Source organism: Pleurodeles waltl, chromosome 7 (assembly GCF_031143425.1).
Source record: "Pleurodeles waltl isolate 20211129_DDA chromosome 7, aPleWal1.hap1.20221129, whole genome shotgun sequence".
Classification (NCBI taxonomy): Eukaryota; Metazoa; Chordata; class Amphibia; order Caudata; family Salamandridae; genus Pleurodeles; species Pleurodeles waltl.
This window is the reverse complement of record NC_090446.1, coordinates 905,080,391-905,106,028: the sequence shown is the minus strand read 5'-3', so window position 1 is coordinate 905,106,028 and position 25,638 is coordinate 905,080,391. Positions and strand designations below refer to the sequence as shown.

Genomic DNA, 25,638 nt, shown 5'->3' with positions numbered 1-25,638 from the left:
AGATTCCAAAGGGAACACCATAAAACACAAAACAGTGTGGGTAGGGTGGCTGATCTTAAGGATAAGCTACTGTGTGTCCATGTCGTACATACATTGGGCCATCAACGTGTACGAGTACACGTTATCGGCAACACTTTGGCTGATGAAGTAGTCAAATCTGCAGTGGCTACGGCTTCTGTGGCTGCAGCGACTCGTTCACAGACGAGTCTGGACAATTAAATACTGACTGCTGTGAAAGCTTCGGCTGAAGGCAAGTCCCTCCCAAAAGGATACCCAACACATTATTCTTATCATATCAGTGCACAGAATGTTGCCTACGCAACAATTCCTGGGGTTGGAGATTGAGTGATCCCCAACGAAGACCAGAGATTAGATCTAGTAAAAGCAGAGCATCAGGGTGTCGCTTCTGCACATGCTGGTATCTGGGCCACAATAACACTCTTACACAAAAGCTTCTGATGGCCTGGTCTATGCAGACGGACAAAAAAGTACTTCCTTTGTTGTGACATTTGCCAGCAAATAAAAGGCTCCAATATCAAACGCACACCACAGACATCCCTCTTAGTGTCCAGCAGGCCACTACAATGTGTGTGTACCTGGACCATTGCTGTCCACTCCAACCTGATGGTGCATACAAATACATCTTAGTCGCTGTAGATTCTTGTTCTAGATTCCTGTGGGTATGGCCACAGCGGTCGGCTGACGCTCGAACTGTTATAAAAGACTTGCTGATCTTCATCTGTACATATGCGGTTGCAGCATTCCATTCGGACCAGGGCCCTGCATTTGCCTCTAAGGCGTTCATGGACACCATGGGGAGGATGGGTGTTGAACTCCATTACTCCTCACCATGCCATCCTGAGGGAAAATCGGTCATGGAGAGGCTGAACCGTGATCTAAAGCAGTCCTTAACAGCTCGAGTATTAGGTTCAGGCCGCAGTTGGCTTCATCACCTATATGGGGTCCAGATAGCACTGAATAATCTGCCAAGACGGTCCTGGGGGGACGCACTCCTTATGAGGTTCTCTTTGGGATACCTATGCATGTCCCAGATCTTGATGGCTCTGGTTTGGTGGCAGCAGAAACACGACTTGACATAAATGAACGTCTCACTATCTTACAGGAGCTTCAGCAATTTTGTGATGATAAATCATCTACCAGTGCTGCAACCTTAGGAATAAGGGATTTAGCAAAAACTTCGACTGGCTGGATTCCTAAATTTGGGGATCTGCTTTGTGAGAAGATCGCTGTGAAGAAGGAATTTGGTCCATCATACAGAGCACCTGTCCCGGTCTTGGGAATTCAAGGTACCAGAACTGTCGTCTTACCACCACTGCCTGGTTCCAGAACAATCAGATTCATTTCCATTGATGACGTCAAAGTTCACCATGTGGCCGATCCTTCACGGTAGACCAAGAGGTCCCTTGGGTAATTCCCGATCCCCTCTCACTACCCAACAGGACATACCTCTACATAGTAGAATTAACAACACTACTACAGACTATGCAACAATGTCCAACGATGTCACAGAGACCTCCTCGACCATGGGGAGGGTGGAAAACAAACTCTTGCTAGTTCCAGTTACCACTTCAATGACAACACCTGTCCAAGATTTGGCTGTTTTTTATACTAACACTACACACACTGATGAAGCGGTCTACCCTGAGCCTCCACGTGAAGTGGACCAATCTACAAGTAATGCACGGGCTCCAGCATTTGCAGAGACTGTCTCTGGCTATTTCGTAGACATGGATGATTTTTCTTCAGACTCATCTACTATTATGATTGACAATGTTTTGAAAACACGTAAGCTGTATGTAAGGAAATGCCTCCTTGGCATGGTTACCCCCTGACTTTTTGCCTTTGCTGATGCTAAGTTATGATTTGTAAGTGTGCTGGACCCTGCTAACCAGGCCCCAACACCAGTGTTCTTTCCCTAAAACTGTACCTTTGTCTCCACAATTGGCACAACCCTGGCACTCAGGTAAGTCCCTTGTAACTGGTACCCCTGGTACCAAGGGCCCTGATGATGGGGAAGGTCTCTAAGGGCTGCAGCATGTCTTAAGCCACCCTAGGGACCCCTCACTCAGCACATACACACTGCTTCACAGCTTGTGTGTGCTGGTGGGGAGAAAATGACAAAGTTGACATGGCACTCCCCTCAGAGTGCCATGCCAACCTCACACTGCCTGTGGCATAGGTAAGTCACCCCTCTAGCAGGCCTTACAGCCCTAAGGCAGGGTGCACTATACCACAGGTGAAGGCATATGTGCATGAGCACTATGCCCCTACAGTGTCTAAGCAAAACCTTAGACATTGTAAGTGCAGGGTAGCCATAAGAGTATATGGTCTGGGAGTCTGTCAAACACGAACTCCACCGCACCATAATGGCTACACTGAAAACTGGGAAGTTTGGAATCAAACTTCTCAGCACAATAAATGCACACTGATGCCAGTGTGCACTTTATTGTAAAATACACCCAGTGGGCATCTTAGAGATGCCCCCTGAAAACATACCCAACTTCCAGTGTGGGCTGACTAATTTTTGCCAGCCTGCCACACACCAGACATGTTCCTGGCCACATGGGGAGAGTGCCTTTGTCACTCTGTGGCCAGGAACAAAGCCTGTACTGGGTGGAGGTGCTTCTCACCTCCCCCTGCAGGAACTGTAACACCTGGCGGTGAGCCTCAAAGGCTCACCCCCTTTGTTACAGCGCCATAGGGCATCCCAGCTAGTGGAGATGCCCGCCCCTCCGGCCACTGCCCCCACTTTGGCGGCAAGGCTGGAGGAGATAATGAGGAAAGCAAGGAGGAGTCACCCCCCAGTCAGGACAGCCCCTAAGGTGTCCTGAGCTGAGGGGACTCTTACTTTTAAAAATCCTCCATCTTCTAGAAGGAGGATTCCCCCAATAGGACTAGGGATGTGCCCCCCTCCCCACAGTGAGAAGGCACAAAGAGGGTGTAGCCACCCTCAAGGACAGTAGCCATTGGCTACTGCCCTCCCAGACTAAACACGCCCCTAAATCCAGTATTTAGGGGCCCCCAGAACCGAGGAAGATAGATTCCTGCAACCTAAAGAAGAAGAAGGATTGCTGACCTGAAGCCCTGCAGTGAAGACGACAACTGATTTGGCCCCAGCCTCACCGGCCTGTCTCCCTACTTCGATGAAAACTCCACCAGCGACGCATCCAACAGGGACCAGCGATCTGTGAAGCCTCAGAGGACTGCCCTGCATCTAAAGGACCAAGAAGCTCCCGAGAACAGCAGCCCTGTTCAAGAAACTGCAACTTTCTGCAACAAAGAAGCAACTTTTAAGACCCCACGTTTCCCGCCGGAAGCGTGAGACTTTCCACTCTGCACCCGACGCCCTCGGCTCGACCTGTGGAAAACTAACACTACAGGGAGGACTCCCCGGCGACTGTGAGCCCGTGAGTAGCCAGAGTTGACAACCCCCCCAATGACGCCTGCAGAGTAAATCCAGAGGCTCCCCCTAACTGCGACTGCCTGTAACAAGGAACCCGACGCCTGGAACCAGTACTGCACCCGCAGCCCCCAGGACCTAAAGGAACCGAACTCCAGTGCAGGAGCGACCCCCAGGCGACCCTCTGCCTAGCTCAGGTGGTGGCTACCTCGAGGAGCCCCCCGTGCCTGCCTGCATCGTTAAAGAGACCCCCGGTTATTCCCATTGATTCCTATCTGAAACCCAACGCCTGTTTGCACTCTGCACCCGGCCGCCCGTGAGGGTGTACTTCCTGTGCCTGCTTGTGTCCCCCCGGTGCCCTACCAAACCCCCCTGGTCTGCCCTCCGAAGACGTGGGTACTTACCTGCTGGCAGACTGGAACCGGGGCACCCCTGTTTCCATTGAAGCCTATGTGTTTTGGGCACCACTTTGACCTCTGCACCTGACCGGCCCTGAGCTGCTGGTGTGGTAACTTTGGGGTTGCCTTGGACCCCCAACGGTGGGCTACCTTGGACCCAACTTTGAACCCTGTAAGTGTTTTACTTACCTGTCAACTTAACAAATACTTACCTCCCCCAGAAACAGTTGATTTTTGCACTGTGTCCACCTTTAAAATAGCTTATTGCCATTTTTGTCAAAACTGTACATGCTATTGTGATTATTCAAAGTTCCTAGAATACCTGAGTGAAATACCTTTCATTTGAAGTATTACTTGTAAATCTTGAACCTGTGGTTCTTAAAATAAACTAAGAAAATATTTTTTTCTATATAAAAACCTATTGGCCTGGAGTAAGTCTTTGAGTGTTTGTTCCTCATTTATTGCCTGTGTGTGTACAACAGCTTAACACTACCCTCTGATAAGCCTACAACTCGACCACACTACCCGAAAAATAGAGCATTAGAATGATCTCTTTTTGCCACTATCTTACCTCAAAGGGGATACTTTGAAATAGTATATACAGAGCCAACTTCCTACACTGTATCAATGGCTTAACAAGAACTATTTAATCTACCCATGGAACTATTTATGGTTCTATTTGACATTTACTGCATTATATTTTTGGGTTGGTTTTGTGAATGGTCATTACATTCCTGAACGCTCCTCTGTCGAGCCTGTGGATGAAGTCTTAACTCCATATCATTTCTCACATAAGGTCGGTAGAGACTTGTCCCTTGTGAACATTTCAGCAATACCGATTTCGGATGGGATTGTGTGGGACAATGTTCCCTTTGATATATACAGGCCTACTGAGGTCATTCAAATTCCATATGTGTTCAAAATATCTATGACAGATGTGGTTACACCTGATGTTGTATCTGATGATTGGGATGTCCTAACAGTTGATTCCATGCTAACTGAAATGAAGGACTTTTCTGTATTTGAAAGTGATGATGTATATGAACATACAATGAATTATGGGGAAATGTTCTGTTACAACAACTAGGGACATTACTACCTACACTGTGCCACTAGACAAAGGCCAATGTTAAGCTATACACAGTAGGAACACTGTTCAGCATCACCAGTGGGGAGCCCGAAACACTATACAGATAAATTTACATATTTTACTGGGCATGACACAAAAATGCAGAGTCATATTATTTCAAGTTACCTCTGTCACAAATTAGGAAGATTTTGCTAACACAAAACTGATTTATTCAGATCCCTTTGTTTCCTCTCTCGCAGTTGAAGGTTACAAATACTGCAAGAGCACCATTGACTTAAAAAGTGTATGGGGAACACAAGTTTGGCAAATACAGGGTAAGGAAGCTTTATTTAGAGCATGCCTGATTCCTGTGCAAATGATCTTTTTAAATGACACCATTCAACAGACATCCTGTCTGGGGTTAACAAAAATTAAAGAAATGAACACGCCCAGTATCCCCACACCGGGGAAGTTTAATGATTGGCAATATTTCCTTAACACCACTGAGGAAACGCTAGATGCAATGATTAAGGCTGGTACCTATAACTCTTCACTTTCCAGTCCTGGTGGGTGGTTACTATGGCCAACTGACACCAATAGATGTCAAGCACGTTTTTTTGACTTCTTCAGGGGGTTTTACAATTAACAGGCCAGACCCTCGCTTTGTATCGGGTCAACACACAGGTATAGTTACAACATACAGTATAGGTAAACTGTGCCAACAAGGGGTACAGACTAACACGTTAGCCGCAGGTAAAAGACATCTTAACACTCTTTCTGAAGATGTAGGCTTGCAGGGTTTTCTGCTTGGTCCTAGGAAACTGCGCTCTTAAAGGTTCTTGTATGCTATGTATAATGAAATCAGGAAACTTTCGCAGATGGAGGCTGCTGCGAGTTTGAGGCAATTAGATAAGGAAAACTTAGAGAAGGCTTTAGCAGTTTTCGACAACGGCATGAACACTCTGTCCAAGAGGATTTATTTACTATCCAACATTGTGTTGTCTGCTATATATCATTCAGACAGACATGTCCCATTTATATCATGGACAAACTCAACTGCGTTCCATCATGCAGCTAGGTTGGACTTTACAGACACTGAAAAATGGCTGCATTCCATGGAAATATATTAAAGGTAGTGAATTGTTCACTGCTTTCAATCTTTCCAGGGAACAGCAGACAATGGCTAAAAGGGAAGCTAGTTTCACCATGCTTCATATTGAAAAGTTAGATAAGTTGCCCTTCACGGTAGCAGAGAGTCCTTCAACAATTTGGCTCTTACATGGCATAATTAATTTGCCCATTTCGACCTTTTGTTTCTCGAATTGCTTGAAACATCTTGCAGTGGGCAGGTTCGAGCAACTAGGCGATAGCTATATTAAGAAAGAGTAAGAGCTGCCCTTTGATTATAAATGTTTGAACGGTGAAACAGAGGTTTTTCCCTAAGCGGAAGCGAATGTGAGACTACTGTTAGTCATTCAATAATATGTAAGCAGGTGTCCCTTCACTGCCTTTGCAATGCGGGGGTCGCGAACTTGGCCTGTTTTCTGAAGGGTACTCCCGTCCCTTTGATTCGAGCGGTATTTCATGTACTTTCCAATGGAAGTTATGTGATACTGAGCGATTAAAGTTGTTGTAGCATGCGACCAGGAATTGCCTACGCAATCTCGGTCTCGAAGGTCATTACGTGTTGCAGACATGTTTTATTCCCCCCCACATGAGAGATAAAAGTATCTGACATGTGGCCCCACATAGATACTATTAACGTAAATTATGACAAGCTGAGCAGACTAAAGGTGCTACTGTTTCAAAAACAGGTCGCGTTGACATCCGCTAGAGAGACTTATGCTCTCCAGATAGCGAGATCATCAGCCGAGATACAATCCCTATGAAATATCAACTTCCTCAAGCACATTGGATAACTGGTATCCAGAATATTCAATGCTTCAAGCACTGCTGGGATTGTCCATTTCTTTAAGGCTGTCGGGTCTGGATTTGTGTCCATCTTCCAGACTGTTTTCGGAGTCATCCCATCAGCCATCCATTCACTCTTTTCAAGCGTGTTTGGCGGTTTTCCGATTATTTTGGCATTGGTTGGCGGACTACTACTGCTATTTCTTCTGATTTGCAGTGGTTGTTTCTTTCCAGCTACGCAGAGTAATGGAGCCGCTCCCACCAACTCAACTGAACTGTGAACGCATAGCTTGGATCTTCGATGCCTCCTTGCTGGTGGAATTGGAGCGTGATTGGTCGTTGTCATTTTGGCCACTTCTCTGGTGCGTACAACCAGTTTTCCGCTGCGTGTGGTGCCTCTTCGAACACCTGCCTATGGTGTGTCTTGCTGTTGCACCGGCATCTCCTGTGGACCAAGAACTGCTGATGTCCCGATGAGGGTTCATTCACGGTCGTGCCCCTTGAGACTAAGGCTGCACCACGAGGGCACTTCTGAGCCTTCGGTTCTAATATCTACTATGGAAAATGGCACTGCTGCAGGTGGACCAGCACAAGAGACTGGTACGCACTACTGCTCTGTAGATCTGTTTGCCCACCCGGTGATTGATCTAACATCTGACGATATGGACTCATTCTTGATGTCCTTGATTGGTGACTTCGATAACACTCTTCGAGATCATGACTATAGCAAATAATTTGATGAATTGGCTTTCCATTCCCGATTCAAAGTATGCATTCAAATTCCCTTTACTTTGGCCTGCTGTGCTTGTCATGGTTGACATTACATTTCTCTGTATGTATTTTTAAATAATATTTTTAATTACTACCTTTTAACACATTTGTTTTAAAAAACGTTTTAGCTAGTTTTTATGCTTTTAGCTTTTTAGTCCAGAGCAATTTTAGCATTTGGATTAATTCACCTTCGGTGGCCTCCAGTTATGGCGTCCTACTTGTTACGGCAATGGGGAGGGTGTAGTGAATCCTAGTTTGTTTTAATGGGATAATAGGAGTTAACTTAGCCATTGGCTTGCGGACTCATGCCCCCGTCACCTAGTGACTTTTAACCTACTTAGCTTGCTCTGTCTTAGCCCATTTAATTATTAAATTCTTCTAAGATGGCTGCCTTGTTTATAGTTAGGCCACTTGTTATGATTTGCATTATCAGTGCCACCGCGTTAAGGTGTTAAAATCAAGTGACAAAGACAAACAAACTCTAGGTGTTCACATTTAGGGACTTTCCTCTTCATGCTTTCGAGGGAATTGTTTATATTAATTGCCGCCCCAAGTATGCAGTTATCTATTGTTTGGGAATACACTTACGTCAGGGGTCCAAGTAGATCTGTATAAATACATCACACTTTAGACAGATAATCAGAGGGATTCCGACCAGAGGGCATCACCACCATTGCTGATATCGATGCTGCACATCGTCTTGACGCTGACTCAGTCTTCATGTCCCTGCGGAGTCTGAGATAGAGACCTCATTCTAAGGTAACAAGGGTTGGGGGCTCCTCTCTTGGACATGGCATTGGCAGATTAGGTTTAACATACCCAGCTCTTCTTTAGGTAGGAGGTTAGGCCTATCATGATAGGGTATTAGGACATAATAGACACTTTATGTCTTTTCATGTTATTGCAAGATGGTGGGGGTCTTTGTAATAATGACTCTTGTCTTTACAATTCAGTTTCTTGCACTGTTCATTATCCTAATCATTGCAGCCCATGCAACTTAACACAGATTGCAGTTGTGTTAAATAAAAACCATTGAAACTGTACTGCATCTTCGTTAGATATGATATATCTGTGAGAAAGGGGTAATCTCCGTTTAACCACAACACTCCCTGAGATGTCATACACTTGAGTCCATGCGTTAAGGATCCACAAATCACCTTTTACTATTTGGGTTTTTGGTGAGGTGCTGCTAGTGAGCCGGAAGGGTTGGGACGACAGCTGCGACTTGTTCTACGATAGGCATAGTTGCCTACAAACATAAGTACTGTGGGAATAATGGCCCAATAGGCACTCGGTGTTCACCAAACGCAGTGCCAGGCTAGTGGAAGAGAACATTGTCTTAGCAAAGAGATCCAGTCTCTTGGACTTGCTATCCAGGGAAGCAGGGAACATTCCAGGGATTAGGAGGCCTGGACCACCAAGCTCCCCGGGGTGGGGGTCCGGGTAAGTAAACTGGGATCCCAGGAGTGTGGCGATGGTGGCAGGTAATTGTCCTATTCACAGGAGCCATTGTGCAGGGCTTTAACCAGGTCCCAGTAGGATGTCCATTAAGGCTTCACCTCTGTTAAGACATTAGTCTTGACTGACATCGAGGGTTGGTTAAGGTTCAGGACCTCAGATGCCCTGCGCACTACCATTGCAAAAGAGGCTTTCTCCTCCATAGTCACAGTAGGAGGGGGAAGCCAGGCCAGATTCAGGTGAGGTGTCCAACACACTGGTTGTCAACCAGTTCCTCTTACCAGTTGTCCTCTTCAACCAGATTTTCTCCATACGGGTCCATAGACCCCTCCCAAATATCTCTCTCTCACCAGGCATATCCATCGAATAAGAGACTGGCTCTGCTCTGGGAAGGATGTCCTCCATCAGTGCCAGACGATGCCCATCCAGCTCCGTGTCAGATTCGGGAATGATGACTGGGATGGCGCAGCATGCTGGAGGGGTCGGCGATGCCGGGGTTATCAACAGTGGAGTGGGTACAGAGGAACATCTCTTTTTCACCAGCAGCTCAGCTCTGGATCCAGAAAGGAATTCTTGGGGACTGACTGGGGCTGAGGGGGAACTCGCTGGTGTGGTACTAGTAGGGGCCCCTCCCACACCTGTTGGACCATAAGACACTCCACAGGAGCCATGCCGCCCAAAGATGAGGTGCATAGCATCATAAAACTCTCCCTCCTTTGTCTCGTTGGATGACTTCGACAGACGTGGCCAAGTCGAAAAGTGTTTGGATTTCTTTGACTTCTTGTGCTTTGTGGACTTACCCGACTTCTTTGATGACTTTGAGTGTGACGAAGAACATCAGGAAGGGCTGAGCGAACAGTCCTGGGACCTCAAGTATTGCGGAGTTTACTAACAGGCGGCAAGGTGCTTGAGGGATCGCTCCCTTAGTGCCTTCAGTCGCATGACATCAGCCCTTACATGCCTTTGAGTCATGTATCGGCTCCAGCCACCACAAACACACCTAGGGGGTCTGTCACTGACATTTACTGATAATAGTCCCATGGTTCGAAACAAGCTGGTTTTCTGGGTGATATCCTCACATCAGGAGATGAAATCTCTAAAAAGTTGTCAAGAAGTCGAAAAAGACCAGTCAAAAAGTGATAGAGGGGCAGCTCAATCCAGATCAGTGCTATCTGTCATGAAAAGAAAAGAACTGACGTAGGCATGCCAAGGTGGTGCATATATAGGTATTGCAAACGTCACTTCCTGCAAAGAGCTGAATGACGCTACCTACCAGAGCATGGGGTACTACTCGAAAATTCTTCCAGATGCAATTTGATGCCTGGGGATTTTCAGAGGTAAGGAATCTGCGGCTGGAAGTCTCTATCAGAAACACATTTAAAAAAAAAAAAAAACACTGAACTGAAATAAAGAAGATAGGCCAACAGACTAGAACTATGAAAGGATTGTTGTGTTCAAACTTGACTAACTTTTGTCCATTGCTGTCAGCTAGTCTCTAGGTGGAACCAACATGGCAGCAAATCTCCCAATTTGTGGATATTCTAATCAACCTTTAAAACAGAAGGACCAGGTCTACCAATAGTTTAAATACGATACAGTTCAGTTCTGTCTAGAAGATGCCACAAGCCTACCACAAACTAGAATAAAAGGGAGCCAAAAGTAAATATAGCAAAATATTTATTCAGCTTTATGGCTTTACATAAATGAAAAAAACATATAAACATTTCATGTTTTCAATAAATTAAAGTCAAGAATTAAATTGCAGAAATGAAACATTTCCCAAGTCTGTAACATCAAACTGCTTCCACAGTACGGTAGCACAGACAGGTATATTGCACAGATGAATATTACATATTTAACATCATACTTTTCCCCTTCACAGAAGGAATATTTACTCATCAGAAAAACAGACAAGTCTTAAACTTCCAGCCTAGTTCCTGGACTTAAACAAGCGGACGGGGACGCCAAACCCCTGTGTAAGAGCAGGACAGCATCTACTCCTACCTACTATGATCCCAGGAAGATGCAGGCTGGCCAGACGGGAAATTGCGAGATTTTTAAGTAAAGCCACAGCCTCTGAAAGGCCAAACTGGCTAAGGCATGTCATCTTTATTGCAGGAAAACCTGGCATTAAACTGATGCTTCTCCAATCCTACAGCTCAGTCAGATAACCAAACAGTTTCTGAGAGGCCTTTCCATTTATAATCAGTCAATTGCTTTTAGCTGCTGGAGGGGGGAATTCTACCATTTATACCTACAAGTAAATGTCAGGCAGAACTTTGATTTGTTACAGGAATGCACATGCAGCTCACATTAAAGCCCACATTGAAGAGCACTGGCTCTTTTTCTGAACTTTCCACAGGAATTAATAGATTGACTAGGCAGAGGTAGCCCTCTGTACATTTCCTACTGTGTGTGTGAATATTTTCATGGACCGCAATAATGATCCCATATATGTGAATTCAGCCAACATGATCTTCAAAGTTGAAAAGGAAATGTGCAGCATACTTTACCTAATGGAATAGCACAATCTTTCAAACTTTTGCCAGCACAAAATACTCAGCTGCTTGTTATTTGTGAAATAACATGATGAGCAGTATTTCCAATGGTCCACCTGAATCTTTTTATCTTAAATAACGAATACTTCATTGAATACATTTCTACTGTTGCTTGTAACATTCTAAGGCAGCACCTTTGCAACCACAATCCATAGGTACAACAAAATGTCATTTCCCAGGATCACACGACATATGTGGCTTAGAAGTGATTTACACTTAAATTCTGACCCCAAGGTCAGAATTGTAATCACTAGACCACATTGTGAGACAAATGCATTCTCCCATAACCTTCAAAATAAACAAAAGTGATGGTTCAAACAAAACAGCCTCCATGATAGGATCTATGTGAATCCCTGCTGCTCAGATGTAGTGATAAGGTGCTTGCATTGTGAAGGAGATACCATGCACATGTGTATCCCAGTTATGTTCAGGTGTTCCTTCAACCTGGATTCAGCACTAGAAGTAGCAGCCAGCGTGGAGCATTCCCTAGCTGTAATCATAATTCATGCAATACTAGAGCTGGCTCAAAGATTCTACTTGTAACTGCAATACTGACCTGAGCATTAGCTCAATCGACCTAGCCCTTCATCCTATTTACCCAGAGACTGCACACATTTAGACAGTGACAATTTTTGACTTCTCTAGCCTAGGTACTGCTGGGTAGGTCAACAGTCCCATAGAAATTCTTGTCCACGCAACTATTAAATACGAATTTTTAGCAGCTGCATATTTTGTTTAAATTGTTGCACCAAATGAAGCAGTTGCCGCCTTAACATTGAACAGAATGCCAAAGCAGATTCAATAATGTTAGACTACTTCCATTTCTAGGTTGGCTCATCCATCCCCAGTGCAATCCTAATTTTGGACCCTCTACTATAGGGCAGGTTTTGCCTGGAATTACATCAGACTATCAACATACTCTTGTCCTGCCTACCAGTTAGGGCATTCAGAACTTCCAGGAGGCTGGCATGTGCAATCATCCATAGACCTCATATAGGGGTAGTGCATTTCACTCAAGGAATACCGACTTGCCTGCAAAATATTTTCATCTGTTTACTCAACACAGAGATAAGAATGGGTGAGGTTACGTGCAAGGTGCTCACAAAGTGGGAGAGAAGCAAAGGGTGGATGTCTCTCTGCTTGTCTGACAGGAAGTGAAGGGCAGAAGCATTACCATGCTTGCAATCTCAGCGCATGTTATTAAGGCAAGTCTTAAGAGCCTGGATATATGTTCTTCGGCACCAAGCATGTTCACTGTTATAGTAAACATGAAGGGTTGGAACCAAAACAGATGCAAAATCGCCTCAAGATCCGATAAACCATGTGAGGCCTTGTCTTGCCTACCATCACAAATTACATATAACAGGGCCCCTAAATTTAAGGTGTCACAAAGGTTCCAGCCGCTGTTCTGTTAATTTCTCCTCATCTTCTCCTTCTTCCTCATCCATGCTGTCTTCTGTTCGGATTTGTGCCACTCCCAGCCGGTACAAAGTATCTCGGATCACTACCTCACCAGGCTGGCAGCTCTGCACGATCTCATGGATCTGATGATTCACAATCTCCCGACTAGTGAGAAAATCAATGAGGCGGTTGTAGAGGTAGTAGTGAGTGGCATTGTCAAAAGTGAGATGCTGCTGACGGACCATGCTGGTCTTGCTGTCACTGATAGCAGTGATGATGGCTTCATACGGCTCAAGCTCCTGGCACAGAGAGATGGAACGGTGCTGTGCAGTGGTGTTGATGTGGCTGCTCTGCTCTCCTACAGCATGGGCGATTCTGCGGCAGGTGGATTTGGTCACAGGGTGCTGGAGAGAAGGCTCAACAACAGTTGTATCCACATTGTAGTGTTGATCGAGCAGCTCCGGGGCAGATATATACTGTGGAAGACATATCACTATTAACATAAATTTCAAAATAGGTCAGACCCACAATTAAGTATACATGAGAGTGCAATTCCTGATTCTGTACAAATAACCTTCAAGAATGCTTCAAACAAGATATTACAGGTGAAAGGCATACATTTTAACAAGTTAATGGTCTACAAATGCTCAATCCAAAAGCCGAAATAGTAACTACACCATTTCGTTGGCCCATGCTCCACTCTCCCCTTAACTCAATCCTCTTCAGCCTGTGTTCCACTACCTGCATTTCATCACGTTCCAAAACTCACTTAATCTGGCTTTGCTTTTACACCTTAGTTCTTCTCCACTCTCTTCTAATCATTTTGCTTAGCATTGGCTCTCCTCAGCTCTCTGACTTTTCTTCATATTCTATTCACTCCTTCTCTAGTTTTTGTTAGCAAGATGGATTATTTTCACAGTTTGTATGTAGCAGTCCTCTTCATTAACTTCACTTGTTTCGTCTTTTATATTTTTGCCTGCCTACAAGTGAGAGTGGAAGTTGTGTTTCACCCTTTTTTGCTGCCCATGTTTCACAAATACCAAAGTTACCTCTTTTTCCCTCAGATCATGTTATCTTCATTTTACCTTTCGCCATGCCCTTCTCCACATTATCAATCGCTGACCATCCGATGACTTGGATTTGTAAATGAGAATGTACTTCTCCCCAATCTCTGCCATGGGTATTGCTTCCAGTCTACCTTTCCCATGGGAGGGTCAGGAGTTCAACAGCATCAATGATAATTATCATAAGACTATGACAAATAACATGTCACTGTCTCAGAAGAAAAAATGGTGAACAATATAATTGTCCCTGGTACGTCAATGAGATCAATCAGAAGAAAAATCTTTGCACAAAGGAACATATTCAGCATCAAATTCTACCAACAAAGTCAATGTCAAAAATAACTGGGTTGCTAGGAAAGCATATAAGAAACATTTTAAAAACCAAATTTACATCTATCAGAGTCCAAACAGATTTGGCAACAGTACGTCCAAAATAAGTTTTAATATCTTACAGCCTACCTGTCACTAATCCTTGCAGCGTTTTTTAAGTCACCTTCCCACAATCCTCCCATTCCAGTCTTTTTCACAAAATGTTTGAACATCTGGTCTGACTTAAAGGTATAGATGTAATTATTAACCCAATCATCATCCTCAAACCTTTTAAAGACTTTCTGCTCCTCTAACTTATGATCTATATACTTAACTCTCTCTGTTCCACAGTGTTAATAGGGACTGTCTGAAAATAGGCTAGGTTGTTTTGTTCTTAAGAAACACTTTGCTTTCTACAATGATATCAATAACTTACTTCTTGGTTCAGGATTTCCATTCTTCACTAAGGTTCTTGAAACTTGTGCTAATAAATTCACTTAAACAATGTATCAAGATAGCAATCTCCTGGACAACCTTCAATTGTGATTAATTGCACTTTGCAGCACCAAAAGATCCATTCTTCAAATCATAGATGGTTCCCTGCACATCTACAATAATGGTGATTCTGCCTTGTTTTTCTAATGGGTCCATCCGGGCCATACGATCCACAGTCAGGTCAATGGCCCTGGATCAAAACATCCTAATAGAACCATTGAGAGATAAAATGGGGTTAAAGGTTTGACTCACAAGAGGTTGCAGCAGATTAAGACATGCTGCTCCATTCTATTCCAGCACCCTGGTTTGTCAATCTAAATTGCAAAACCCTTGGTGAAATCCTAAACAATTCCGACCCATTATACCACTAATACATTAGAGCTGGAAGTTTCTCCTATGGGTGATATCTCCCAATTAGCGAAGACTCTGAATAACATGCAAACATGAAGAACTTTCCAGTTTCTAAGCATCTTCCACCCTCACTCTACAACTCCTGTGCAAGGGAAGGCCCCCTAAATGAACATCCTAGACTTTAAACCTTCAAATATTCACAGGTCAAAATCTCTTGGTTTTATTCTTTGCAGACATCTCAAACAACTGTGGGATACCATCCTTCATTCCTCCATAGTATCTTAAGGAAGTGGCCCAGCCCCTGGTACTGTGTAAACTTCATCATGGGACTTTACACCCACCGAGATTTCTAAAATCAATCTTACTCCCTTTATCTTATTGAGCGTCACTTTATTTAGCATTGTGCCCGCAGGGGAGGTAAATGCTAGGATACCAGTCTTGCTCTGTTTCTGGTGATTCAGCAAGGTGAGAAGGCGACCAGATTTATTGCCTTCCATATGGACTGTAACTGCATACATGGTAAAGTTTAAGTGCCGTAGGTGCTACAAGAGGGCTGCATGTTGATGTTTGGCCCCAACCAATCCGGGTACTTTGTTCAGCGTGGCGTACCAGGGACAGCAGGTGCCGTTCCACCTTGTTAATTTCCCTTCTGAATATTATCCAGGTACCTACTGTTTCCTTAATTCAAATATCGTGGCTGATCACTTTGAAAGCGTCCCATTCAAGAAGCTTGTTAGAGGCGGAACCTTCATTATCAGTGAAATAATTACATAAGTGTGATTTTTGAGAATCTTTAAAGCTTTAAAGCAGTCTAGGGATAGGCGCCATGTAGGGTTTGGGGGGTGAGGGTGGGGGAAGTTGACTTCCCACCTCACACCTGCGACACAGGCATCATGGTCGGATCCCACAGCCTAGGTAGTCGGCAGCTTGGTATGAGGGTAGAAGGGTTTGAAAGCATAGCACCCAGTTCAGGTGTACAAACAGGTCGCGGGGAACCAAATAGAAGGAACAGACCTGGGAGGAACGATGGATGGCCCTCCACATATCAGCTAAAGCCCAGTGCGCCACCCAGTTGGTAAAATGCTCCATCTGAGTATAGGGAAGGGAGCAGTCTAGCTGTAGGTCTAGAGCACAATTGTAGTCACCCTCTAAGATCCATGGTACATGGGTTTTCTGGGCTAACACCTCAGACTGCATTGTCCAGCATGTGTCCTGATCTGAGTTTGGGGTGTAGATGCTTCCAAGATGGATGGGAAGGCAGTTGAGGCAACCCTCCAGTAGTGTGCATCAACCCTCCCTATCTATAACGGTGTCTGAGGCCTAAGAAGGTAAGCACCGGCGAACCCAGACCATGGAGCCTCTTGCGTAGAGTATGTGGTAGTATATATTGACCCACACCAGCGTCTTTGGAGACTGGGCAGTTCAGTCGAGTTAGAGAGTGCTTTCTGAAGAAAAATAAATTGTGGCTGCTGTCGTTTGAGGTAAGGAATCTAGTAGTGGTTAGGGGGAGCATTACTGAGGCAGTGGGGGTAAGCTCTTCTCAGGGTTAAGTGACTAATGATGAACCCTGCCCTGCGTCCAATTCCCCTGTCCATGGGTAGAAAAAGCAATCCTGAGTTGTCTGCCTTCTTAGGGTGTGAACAGGGTAAAGAAACATACAGGGGTATTTGTGCCAAAGTGAACAAGTAGAGCCTACCGCAACAGTTGGTACACCCAAGCTGAGTGTTAGTAATAACGTATGGAGTGGCCATAATGAGGAAGTAAAGAAGGGGGTGAGCACAGTCCACCCGATTTATCGACTGTGTAGTCGGTCTAGGCCCGGCAGTATGAGTGTAGTACAGCAGTGAGATGTCACCCCAGATCTAACTGCGAGTGGGAATAGATCAAGTATATGTGAGTCATAGGTAGAGAAGACCATTCTGAAAATTGGAGTGGCTTGTGAGCCCTTAGCGTGATCATAGAATTGCTTCTGCAGTCTAGGGGGTCACTAGTGGAAAGAATGGCGTGGTTAGTGTGGATACAGGGGAGGAATCAGTCACCATCAGAAGAGAAAATATATGGGCCGCTGTCAAAGTAGGAAGGACTAGTCTCCAACTACAGATGTGCCACAGCTTTGAGGGTCTGTCTGTGATCCTCTATTATCTGTCCCAGTGATGGAGCCTTAAAAGGTGGTGATTGTGGCCAGGGAGGCAAAGCATTATTTGTGTGTGAGTTTGTCACTTCCGGTTGGATCGGGAGGGTCTGGAGGTCCCGCCGGAGAGCTCAGGAAGTTCCAGAGTGTTTGTCTATCCAGTCACAGACCTCCTTAGGGGTTGGTGAAGAAGTGATACTCACACTGGTGTAATATTTGGAGTTGTGCTAGGTAGAGTAACAAGCATTTTCAATGCAACAGGTCTCGCATTTGCTTGAGTTAGAGCTATTAGCGTTGTAAAGAAAAACAAAACGCACGCTACGTAAAATGCAGCGCAATTGCGCTGCGTTGAAAATAAACAGATAAAGTAGTCCGGACCCCAGGCTGAAAACATCAAGCCTCGAATTTTTTTACTACTTTACCAGTGCTGTCTAGGTGGGCTAAACACCGGAAAAGGCATGACGTGTGCATGCCTTTCACAAATGAAAGCAAGCGGATTTTAAAAGGCAAGCCAACGAACCAATGTAAGTGACTGATGTGGTATGGGCGTGGTTTGAAGCCCAAAGAGAGATTACAGAATGGACGAATCGCTTTGCGCTCGTCCATAAAAAGTACTGGAACCCCATTTGTATGAGGCGTCTTTTGCCCTCCAAGAAGGTGGTGCACTGATGCTGAACTGACAAAGTATAGTTCAGAAAAGCACAATGTGCTTATCCTCCAGTAATAGGGGTCCAGCTAGCCGAGCTGCCCGTAGGATGGCGTTACGGTCATAAAAGTGCAGAGGTTTCACCAGCATTGGTCGGGGTGGGGCCCCTAGCTGAATGTGGAAAAAGATGAACAGTGCGAGAGGTGCAGTTGAAGATGTTTAAAGGGGTTGGTAAGTGTAGAAGTGAATGAAGGAAACAGTGATGGAGAAAGGAGAAGAATGCTTGTGAGATCTGTAAAGCTGGAGGGAAGGGCAGGAAACAGCAGAGAAGGGGCATGGTAAGACTGGTAATAGCAGGACGGTGGAATATACATAAGGTGAAAGTAAATGAGTGCAGAGAGGAAGGAGAACCATTAAAAAAAGATGCAGGCTGATATGTAGAGAGAGACAGCAGAGAAGAGGAAGGGGTAGTAGCAGTGGATGAGACAGAAAAGGGGATAGGGTGAGATGTTTAAATGGGAAAGAAGGAGAGTGTAGGGAGGTGGGGGAAAGGTACACAGGTGTTGATGTGAACAGATATTACAAGGTAGAAAAGAGCATTGTTAGTGCAAGGGACAGCATTGATAAGAAGTGGGGATTTGAAGGTGGTTTCGTGGTGACAATGTCTAAATGGAGCGAAGGAGAGGAATGGTCAAATGAGAAAAGAACAAATGGGGATCTGGGAGCTAGATGAGTTTGGAAAAAGCATAATGGGAATGGGAAGAAAGTAACAAGGAGAAAGAGGGTAAAGTGAAAAAAATAAGAAGAGAAAACACCGCAGAGTAGGAGAGGATGGGAGAAGAGAAAAAAACTTTTGGCTAGAGGAGCTGGCGAGTATCTATCTTGTGCTGCTATCTATGATCTATCATTACTGAGGTCCTTATTCATTATTTTCATGCACTGTGAACATGGGTGGGGCTGAAAAAACTGTGTGGAACTAGAATACCTGCTAGAACCAAACCCAGGGGCATAACATCAAGGGCGTGTTTGGGGTGTTACACCTCCCTAAATAAATGTATTTTGTGATAACTAGTTGGGTGCAGGGCCTTTCAGTCGGTATGATGATGTGTCTGTAGGATTTCACCAGGAATATTTACACAGACAGGTGAAAAAATGCTCACACTCCCTCTCTCTGTTTGGAAAGACTTTAAAAATGTTGGTTAATTAACAAAATAATGTTATTTCTCTCACTTAGTACCCCTACAAATCCTCATTCCTGTCCCTTTCTACTGCCTCTTAAGCCTCTCTCAGGCATCCTGCTTGTCGTATAATGGATTTTAACATTGCCTGCATGATTGTAGGAAAAAGTCAAGCTCACAACCCCAATCTGACCAAGCTACGTCCATGACCAAACCCTGAGCCCAAGGATAGGTTGAGTCCAGAATCAAGTAAAGAAACAAATCTTTGCCAGTGGGGTTCACTTGCATACTAAGTAATCACGTTTTCAGCACTTGACGCCTTGGCTGTAGTGCACAGAGAACCTTCATTGCTGCACACTGTGGAAAGCTACTGGAGGGAACATTATTTAAAGTCACTTAATAAGCATATTTGACCAGAGGCACAGACATTTTTACGCTTTATGAAATCGCATAAAATACAGAGTGATAAAATCTAGGGTAGTTGCTTACCATATCTACATTCTCAGTGTCCATTTAATGTATATCTCATGCATGCGTTTGCACCTATACATTAAGGTACATGTGCACAGACAGTCTCAAATCTGCTTGTGAGTCTATATGTGCACTGTTATATAATATTATGTGTGCACATGGTCATACATATAATTGTTTGTCTAATCCTTTCCCGCAGCACGACCATTAACATTTTTATCAATGTTTCGTAATTATGTAAACTGGTGAGCAATAGCTAGTCCACTGGCTTTGTAGTCTGCCCTGAATGTTCAGTTCTACAGTTCTCATTGATCATTTGGTTTTATTGTACTGGCTGAGACGAGAACTATGTGTGTAACTATACGTATCATTCTCTACATTTCTGCTTTGACTAAGAAAATCAGTGAGGTCTGTTTTACCTAAAAAGAAACCTTATAAGATATGTGCGTAATCTAACTATGCTTATGTTCATGTCATAACTTGTGCATATATGCATATGCTGATTATATAACATTTTATTGAAACTTTGCTATTGTGCTAATTGTACGTAGCTACGACCCCCGTGGTGCAGCAATATTACTTTTGATCCACTGTATTGCCGTATTATGAGTTTTCAAGGTTTTACTGTCAGTACTGCCCTGGTCCACCCTTACAAAAAGTCTCAAAAATACTCACCTTTGGTGGATCCATGGGGTTGGAAAAGCATCCCTGATCCTGCCCCCACATTTGAGTTGCCAACTCTGGGTAAGAGGTGTTGACACACAAAGCTACTTGCGTGGCAATGTCCACCACATAAACTGGCGGCCAGTGGCGTGAGGAGACCAGGAGGTCCACGTGGTCGCAGGCGCTTTCACCTCGCACAATGTATTTGGAACCACAAACTACCTACAGGGTTGACCAGAAAAGACCAAAGAAAACATCAACAAAATGGGTCACAGAAGAAATGGGTTACTGACATGTTTAACAGTTCTTAATCATTGGTATCTTTCACAGATCCACAGCTGAGAATCCTAGTTAGTCCAAGTTTATGCAGCAGTGTCAACATACATTAACGTTAACTCAAGTAACTAACTCACGCCTCACCATGCACAGCTAATTACTCCACATATTATCTCCTATGGCATCATTGATATTATCACTGCAACATCTGCAGTAAAATTATCGATGAGAAAACTGTGCACAGAGGGATGAGAGTTACAGTTACCTTAGGGCGAGAGTTATAGTTACTTGAGTTAACAATAAATAGAACAGCTGAATTTCTATGGTTTTGTGCGAGTAAATTCACACACAAAACAACAGAAATTCACCAGTTATAGTTATACTTATGTTAAGAAACTATTACTTGAGCCTAAAGTTACTTTCCGGCACAAGTTACAGTTTCTTCAGATAAGTAGAATTATAACTGCTGAATTTCTATGGTTTTGTGTGGGTAAAACGTGAACCTAACTATAACTTCCCTGTAACCTTTTTCAGTGAATTTATTGATATGTATATATATATATTTATATTCACTGAAAAACAAACAAAGGTATATGCCCTCAATCAACTTGAGTAATTTCCTAAGCCCGAACACCAAAGGCATAACTTGTGGAGGTTTTTCATAGACATTTGTTTGTGACAGTCCCTGCGTGGGACATTGATACCTTGCACACTGGTTTATATTTTATGAGGAAAAAAAAAAGTTTGTCACACAGAAGAAAATGAACTACGAAGCTCCAGACCCACATCTGAAGGCAAAGAAAGAAAAAAAATCTGTCATAAGCATGCAGGGGGAGGCTCTGCTCTGTCACTTCAGGAGTAGAACGAAATCAATGTGGAACCGCATGTTAGCACCTACCAGCATGTGGGAGCACTGCTGTGAAACGCTTCCCCATCCAACCTGGAGCCTGGGGATTATTCTAAAGGTAAGGAATCTGGGGTTAGGAACTCTCAATCAGAAGTATTAGATACTGCATTTGCCTAAGGACAAATAATATTGACTATTGCTGTTCTCTAAAGTGTCTGGATGGGCGGGACATTCAGCAATCAATTGTCCAGCAGAACGCTATCGGATATCTTTACTTCAGAGTTGTGTAACTACTAGCACCATGCACTTTGTGAATTTTCCTGTGGATTATTTCAAGCTGAATCTTCAGCACGAGTCACAAAAGAAACTGCTGCAGGGCATAGCGGACAAAATGTCCTTATCTTCTGATCTAAGATTTAAGGCAGAAATACCCGGTGAAGGTGTGGCTAATACCCAAGTAGCCACCTGGTAGATGTCCAGTAATGGAACAGCCTTCGCCAGAGCTGCACTGGAGGCCTTAGATATGGTCGAAGGAGCCAGAAGTACCTCAAATATGCTCCTTTTTGGACAGGACATAACACATTTTTATGCAGAGAACAAACCATCTGGATAAGCAAAGAGTGTGATAGATTGCCCCAAACGGAACAGTATTTTTATTATAAGTGTTATGATAGTGGTCATACACATAACCTGAATATAAGTTAATCATCATTATAGTAGAGAAATATGTTGAATGAGTGACACACAAATTGTACATGGAATACTTATGATTAGTTTTCCATTGGTTGGAGAGTTGAAGATATAATCCCCTAACAAAGGGCTTCTGACAGGCCTGAAATGCATTGAGAATTAGGGGCATGTAAATATGATATCACCTTTGATGTTCAAGTAAATCTTCAGTAAACATTTTAGATGCTTTTTATTATGCATAATGAGTAAAGTACATAAAAATGAAGCATGAAACATACCTCAATTGATTAAAGAAGAACTATAGGAGGAAAAAACACGTGGGGCAAAATATGAAGTCTTGAGACACACAAAGGGGTGCAACAAGAGGGATGCTACTCACCCAGTATAACATAGTGCTTAAGTATGGAATTAAAGAAGCCCAGTAATTAGTGGGAATCCCCCTTTATTGCACACACGAAAACACAAGTTTGCGTGACATTTTCTCTATACAAATAAGAGTTAAGTGAACATATAAGGGAATGCTCTAGGGATCAGTGATTTTTTTTTATTCCACATGGAAAAGTGACACCGCTTTTTGTAGAGATTACACTAGAACCCGAGGCACCAGCGTGTCAACAAAGGTGGTGGTACAGGATGCTTGCACTGTCAGTGACTTCAGTTCACTGACCCAGGCACTGAAGTATTCGCAAATAGGAACACAAAATTACCTTAAATAACTGTGCGAAGCATGCCCACCAAGAAGGAAACTACTAACTAGAGTTCCACTGATGCATAGAAAAGGTGTGAAAGAAAACATGTATGTAAGACCATTTCAAAATGCATCAAGACCAGTAATATAAACTGGGCTGGCTGACCAGGCAATTGTACGATAGTAGGGAGGGCGGACTACTAGCCTTTCACTGAGAGTTTAGCCTGTAGTGGATCAAAGCAAAAGAATCGTCTAGACAAGTTTGACTTTGTGGATGGATGGTCAGATGCTAGCATGACATTCATAAACTACTCAGGCAGATCGAACCTTCTCAGCTGATTAGATTCAACCTTTGAGCATGGAGGTACAGAATGTGGGTGTACGGGTAGCACTCCGCCGTATTGTTGGGTTAGTGGGTCCTTCATAAGAGGTAGGTGGAGGATGGGGCAGATTTGCATGTTAGATATGCAGGTTGGAGTCCCCGGTCCTACAAGCTCAGTATGGGGTTATTATGATAACCTAAGCCCGATCCCGGACGATCTTCTTCAGACACCAGGGAAGCAGCAGCTGAGGAAGGAATGCGTAAAGGAGATCAGATTCCCAATGAAGGTGGAGCACTTCTCTCAGGGAACCTCATGGCGCAACCCATGGAGCCCAAAAGGCTCAGCAATGAGTGCTCTTGGTGGCATCAAACGATCTACCCCTGGCACAGCCTTTAGGCTGAAGATGCCTTGATGTACTTCTGGGTGCAGACACTACTAGTGGTCGGCAAGATGGAGTCTGACGAGCTTGGCTGCCCTGGCATTTTAGGACCCTGGCAGATGGTTGACAGTCAAGTAAATGACCCGACGGTCTAGGCACAGCCACTGCTTCACCATCTCCTGGCACCGCACATGCAACCACACTGCCCTGTTTGTTGCTGTACCACACCACCCTGTTTGATACTGTAACACATGGAGGTTATGTTGTCTCCCAAAACTTGAAAAAGGCTGCCCTGGATAGAAGGTAAAAAGTTCTTGAGAGAAATAACTCCAGAAGACTGATTCAGGCAGCCGCCTCAGTCCAAGGAAGGTGCATTGGTCAGGACTGTGAGCTCTGGATGGAGTATGGACAATGGTCTCCTTAAGTCAGATAGGAATCCTTCACCCAGTAATGAAGGCCCGAGGCTGCCTTGTCGGACACACTCATGCAGTCTGAGACTCCATCATCACTGCTATGCTTTTGAATACTGAGGATAAACTGCATGTGCAATAGGCATGAAGCACCAAAGTATACAAAAGACCAGGAGGAAAAGAAGACTAACAGCCTTCCAGGCTAGAACGGAGAAGTGAGACTGAAACAACGGGATATCATCATGAACGTTGCTGTTTGAGCCGAAAAGCTTTGATCATTATTCTGTCCAGAATGGCCACTATAAAGGGGATCCCCTGCACTGACTGTAAGTAGGACTTTGCCTTGTAGACGGAGATTCCCAGGGAAGATAGAAGGTAGGCTGCAGCTAGCCCGCGATTCACTGTGGCAAACCCACCTTTAACACCCATTCTTCGAAATTCGGTAGCATGTGCACTCCCAACTTACAAAGATGGGTAGAGGGGATCTAGGCCTGAGATACCAGCTTGAGCTCAACCTACCCACGAAGGCGTTTAAATACTGAAGATTCAAAACTGACCTCCAACCCACGGTCCATTTGGGACATCAAGAAGTAATGCAAATAGCACCTCTCACCTCTCTTCTTCATGTCTGTGTTGCTCTTCTAGCTAGCAATAATTGAAACTCTAATGCCAGGAAGGTGGCACATTTTGCCTAAGTTTGAACAAAAGCAGCAGGGAAGTGGACAGAAAGTGTAAACATTAATGACAATCTGTAGTAGACAGGAATCTTGGCTAACTGCACAGCAGACGGGCAGGTAAAAGCATATTAATATGTCCTCCACTGGCTGCAGTTGACCCTCGAAGTAAGAATCAGGGTGGCTTGGTGGAAGCATCCTCTGTGCACCTTGAAGCCTTGAAATGACTGATTGGGCTACTTAATAGGCTGATTGGGTGCCTCCGACGGTAAGCCAAGCTTCGAAGTAGCCCCTGAATTTCAGGTATTATGAAGGGAATTCGAGGGAGGGGACATAAATCCGATAGAGCAGGAATTAGCATGGCTGTCCTTAAACCACTCCAAGGATGAATCTGCCCTGTCTCCAAACAGGCAGGAGCCATCAAAATACATATCTATGAGGAATGCGTGCACATCTTCAGAGAAACCTATGAGAAGCATCCAAGTTAAATCACTACAATATTATCCATTGGATGGCCTACACAATCTGTAGTTATCCAGTTTGACCCTAACAATGTTTTAGGCACATCCTGCCCATCCTGGACCAATTGTACAAACGTACTTCTACGTTTTTCCAGAATGGTCGGCAAGATCTCGTGTGCCATATCACATAGTGCATGGCTGTATCTGCTCAAAAGAACACATTCACCAACTGCAATGTCAGTCTGGGTGAGGAGAAACTCCTCTTGCCACCAGGTGGAGCAGTAGGAAACGTATTGTGTTTCACTGCTGGCCAAATCCCGCAATATGTGATAGTCCAATGTGAGTCAAGAAGGCTGGGTAACCAGGGGCAGGTCTACAATGCCTAGCCATAGGGCAACCAACCAGGGGCACAGAGCATGGATTGGCGCAAGCCACAGCCATATCTTGTCAGAACTATAATGATGGCTAATAAAGGCTCCGAAGTTGCGGTTAAATATTTCAGTAAATAGATTTCCATGGTTTCCACTGTTGGCGACTGCAGTTCCACCCCCTCTGCTGCCCTGCACACCACCACAGCAAAGGAGGCACTTTCCTC

At 44.3% G+C, this 25,638-nt stretch overlaps 1 protein-coding gene across 5 annotated transcripts in view; it reads right to left on the bottom strand.

Annotated features, from left to right (window-relative positions):
* Window positions 1-10,688: 10,688 nt before the first annotated feature.
* HMGXB3 (HMG-box containing 3) overlaps window positions 10,689-25,638 on the bottom strand; it is a 330,748-nt gene continuing 315,798 nt past the window's right edge. For all 5 annotated transcript variants that reach the window (XM_069199526.1, XM_069199525.1, XM_069199522.1 and 2 more), the window contains exons 19-20: window positions 20,308-20,517; window positions 10,689-13,463 (exon numbers count right to left, since the gene is read on the bottom strand). In XM_069199526.1, coding sequence (XP_069055627.1) covers window positions 12,972-13,463; window positions 20,308-20,517 — 702 coding nt within the window. In that variant the 3' untranslated portion in view covers window positions 10,689-12,971. The remainder of the gene's footprint in view (window positions 13,464-20,307; window positions 20,518-25,638) is intronic.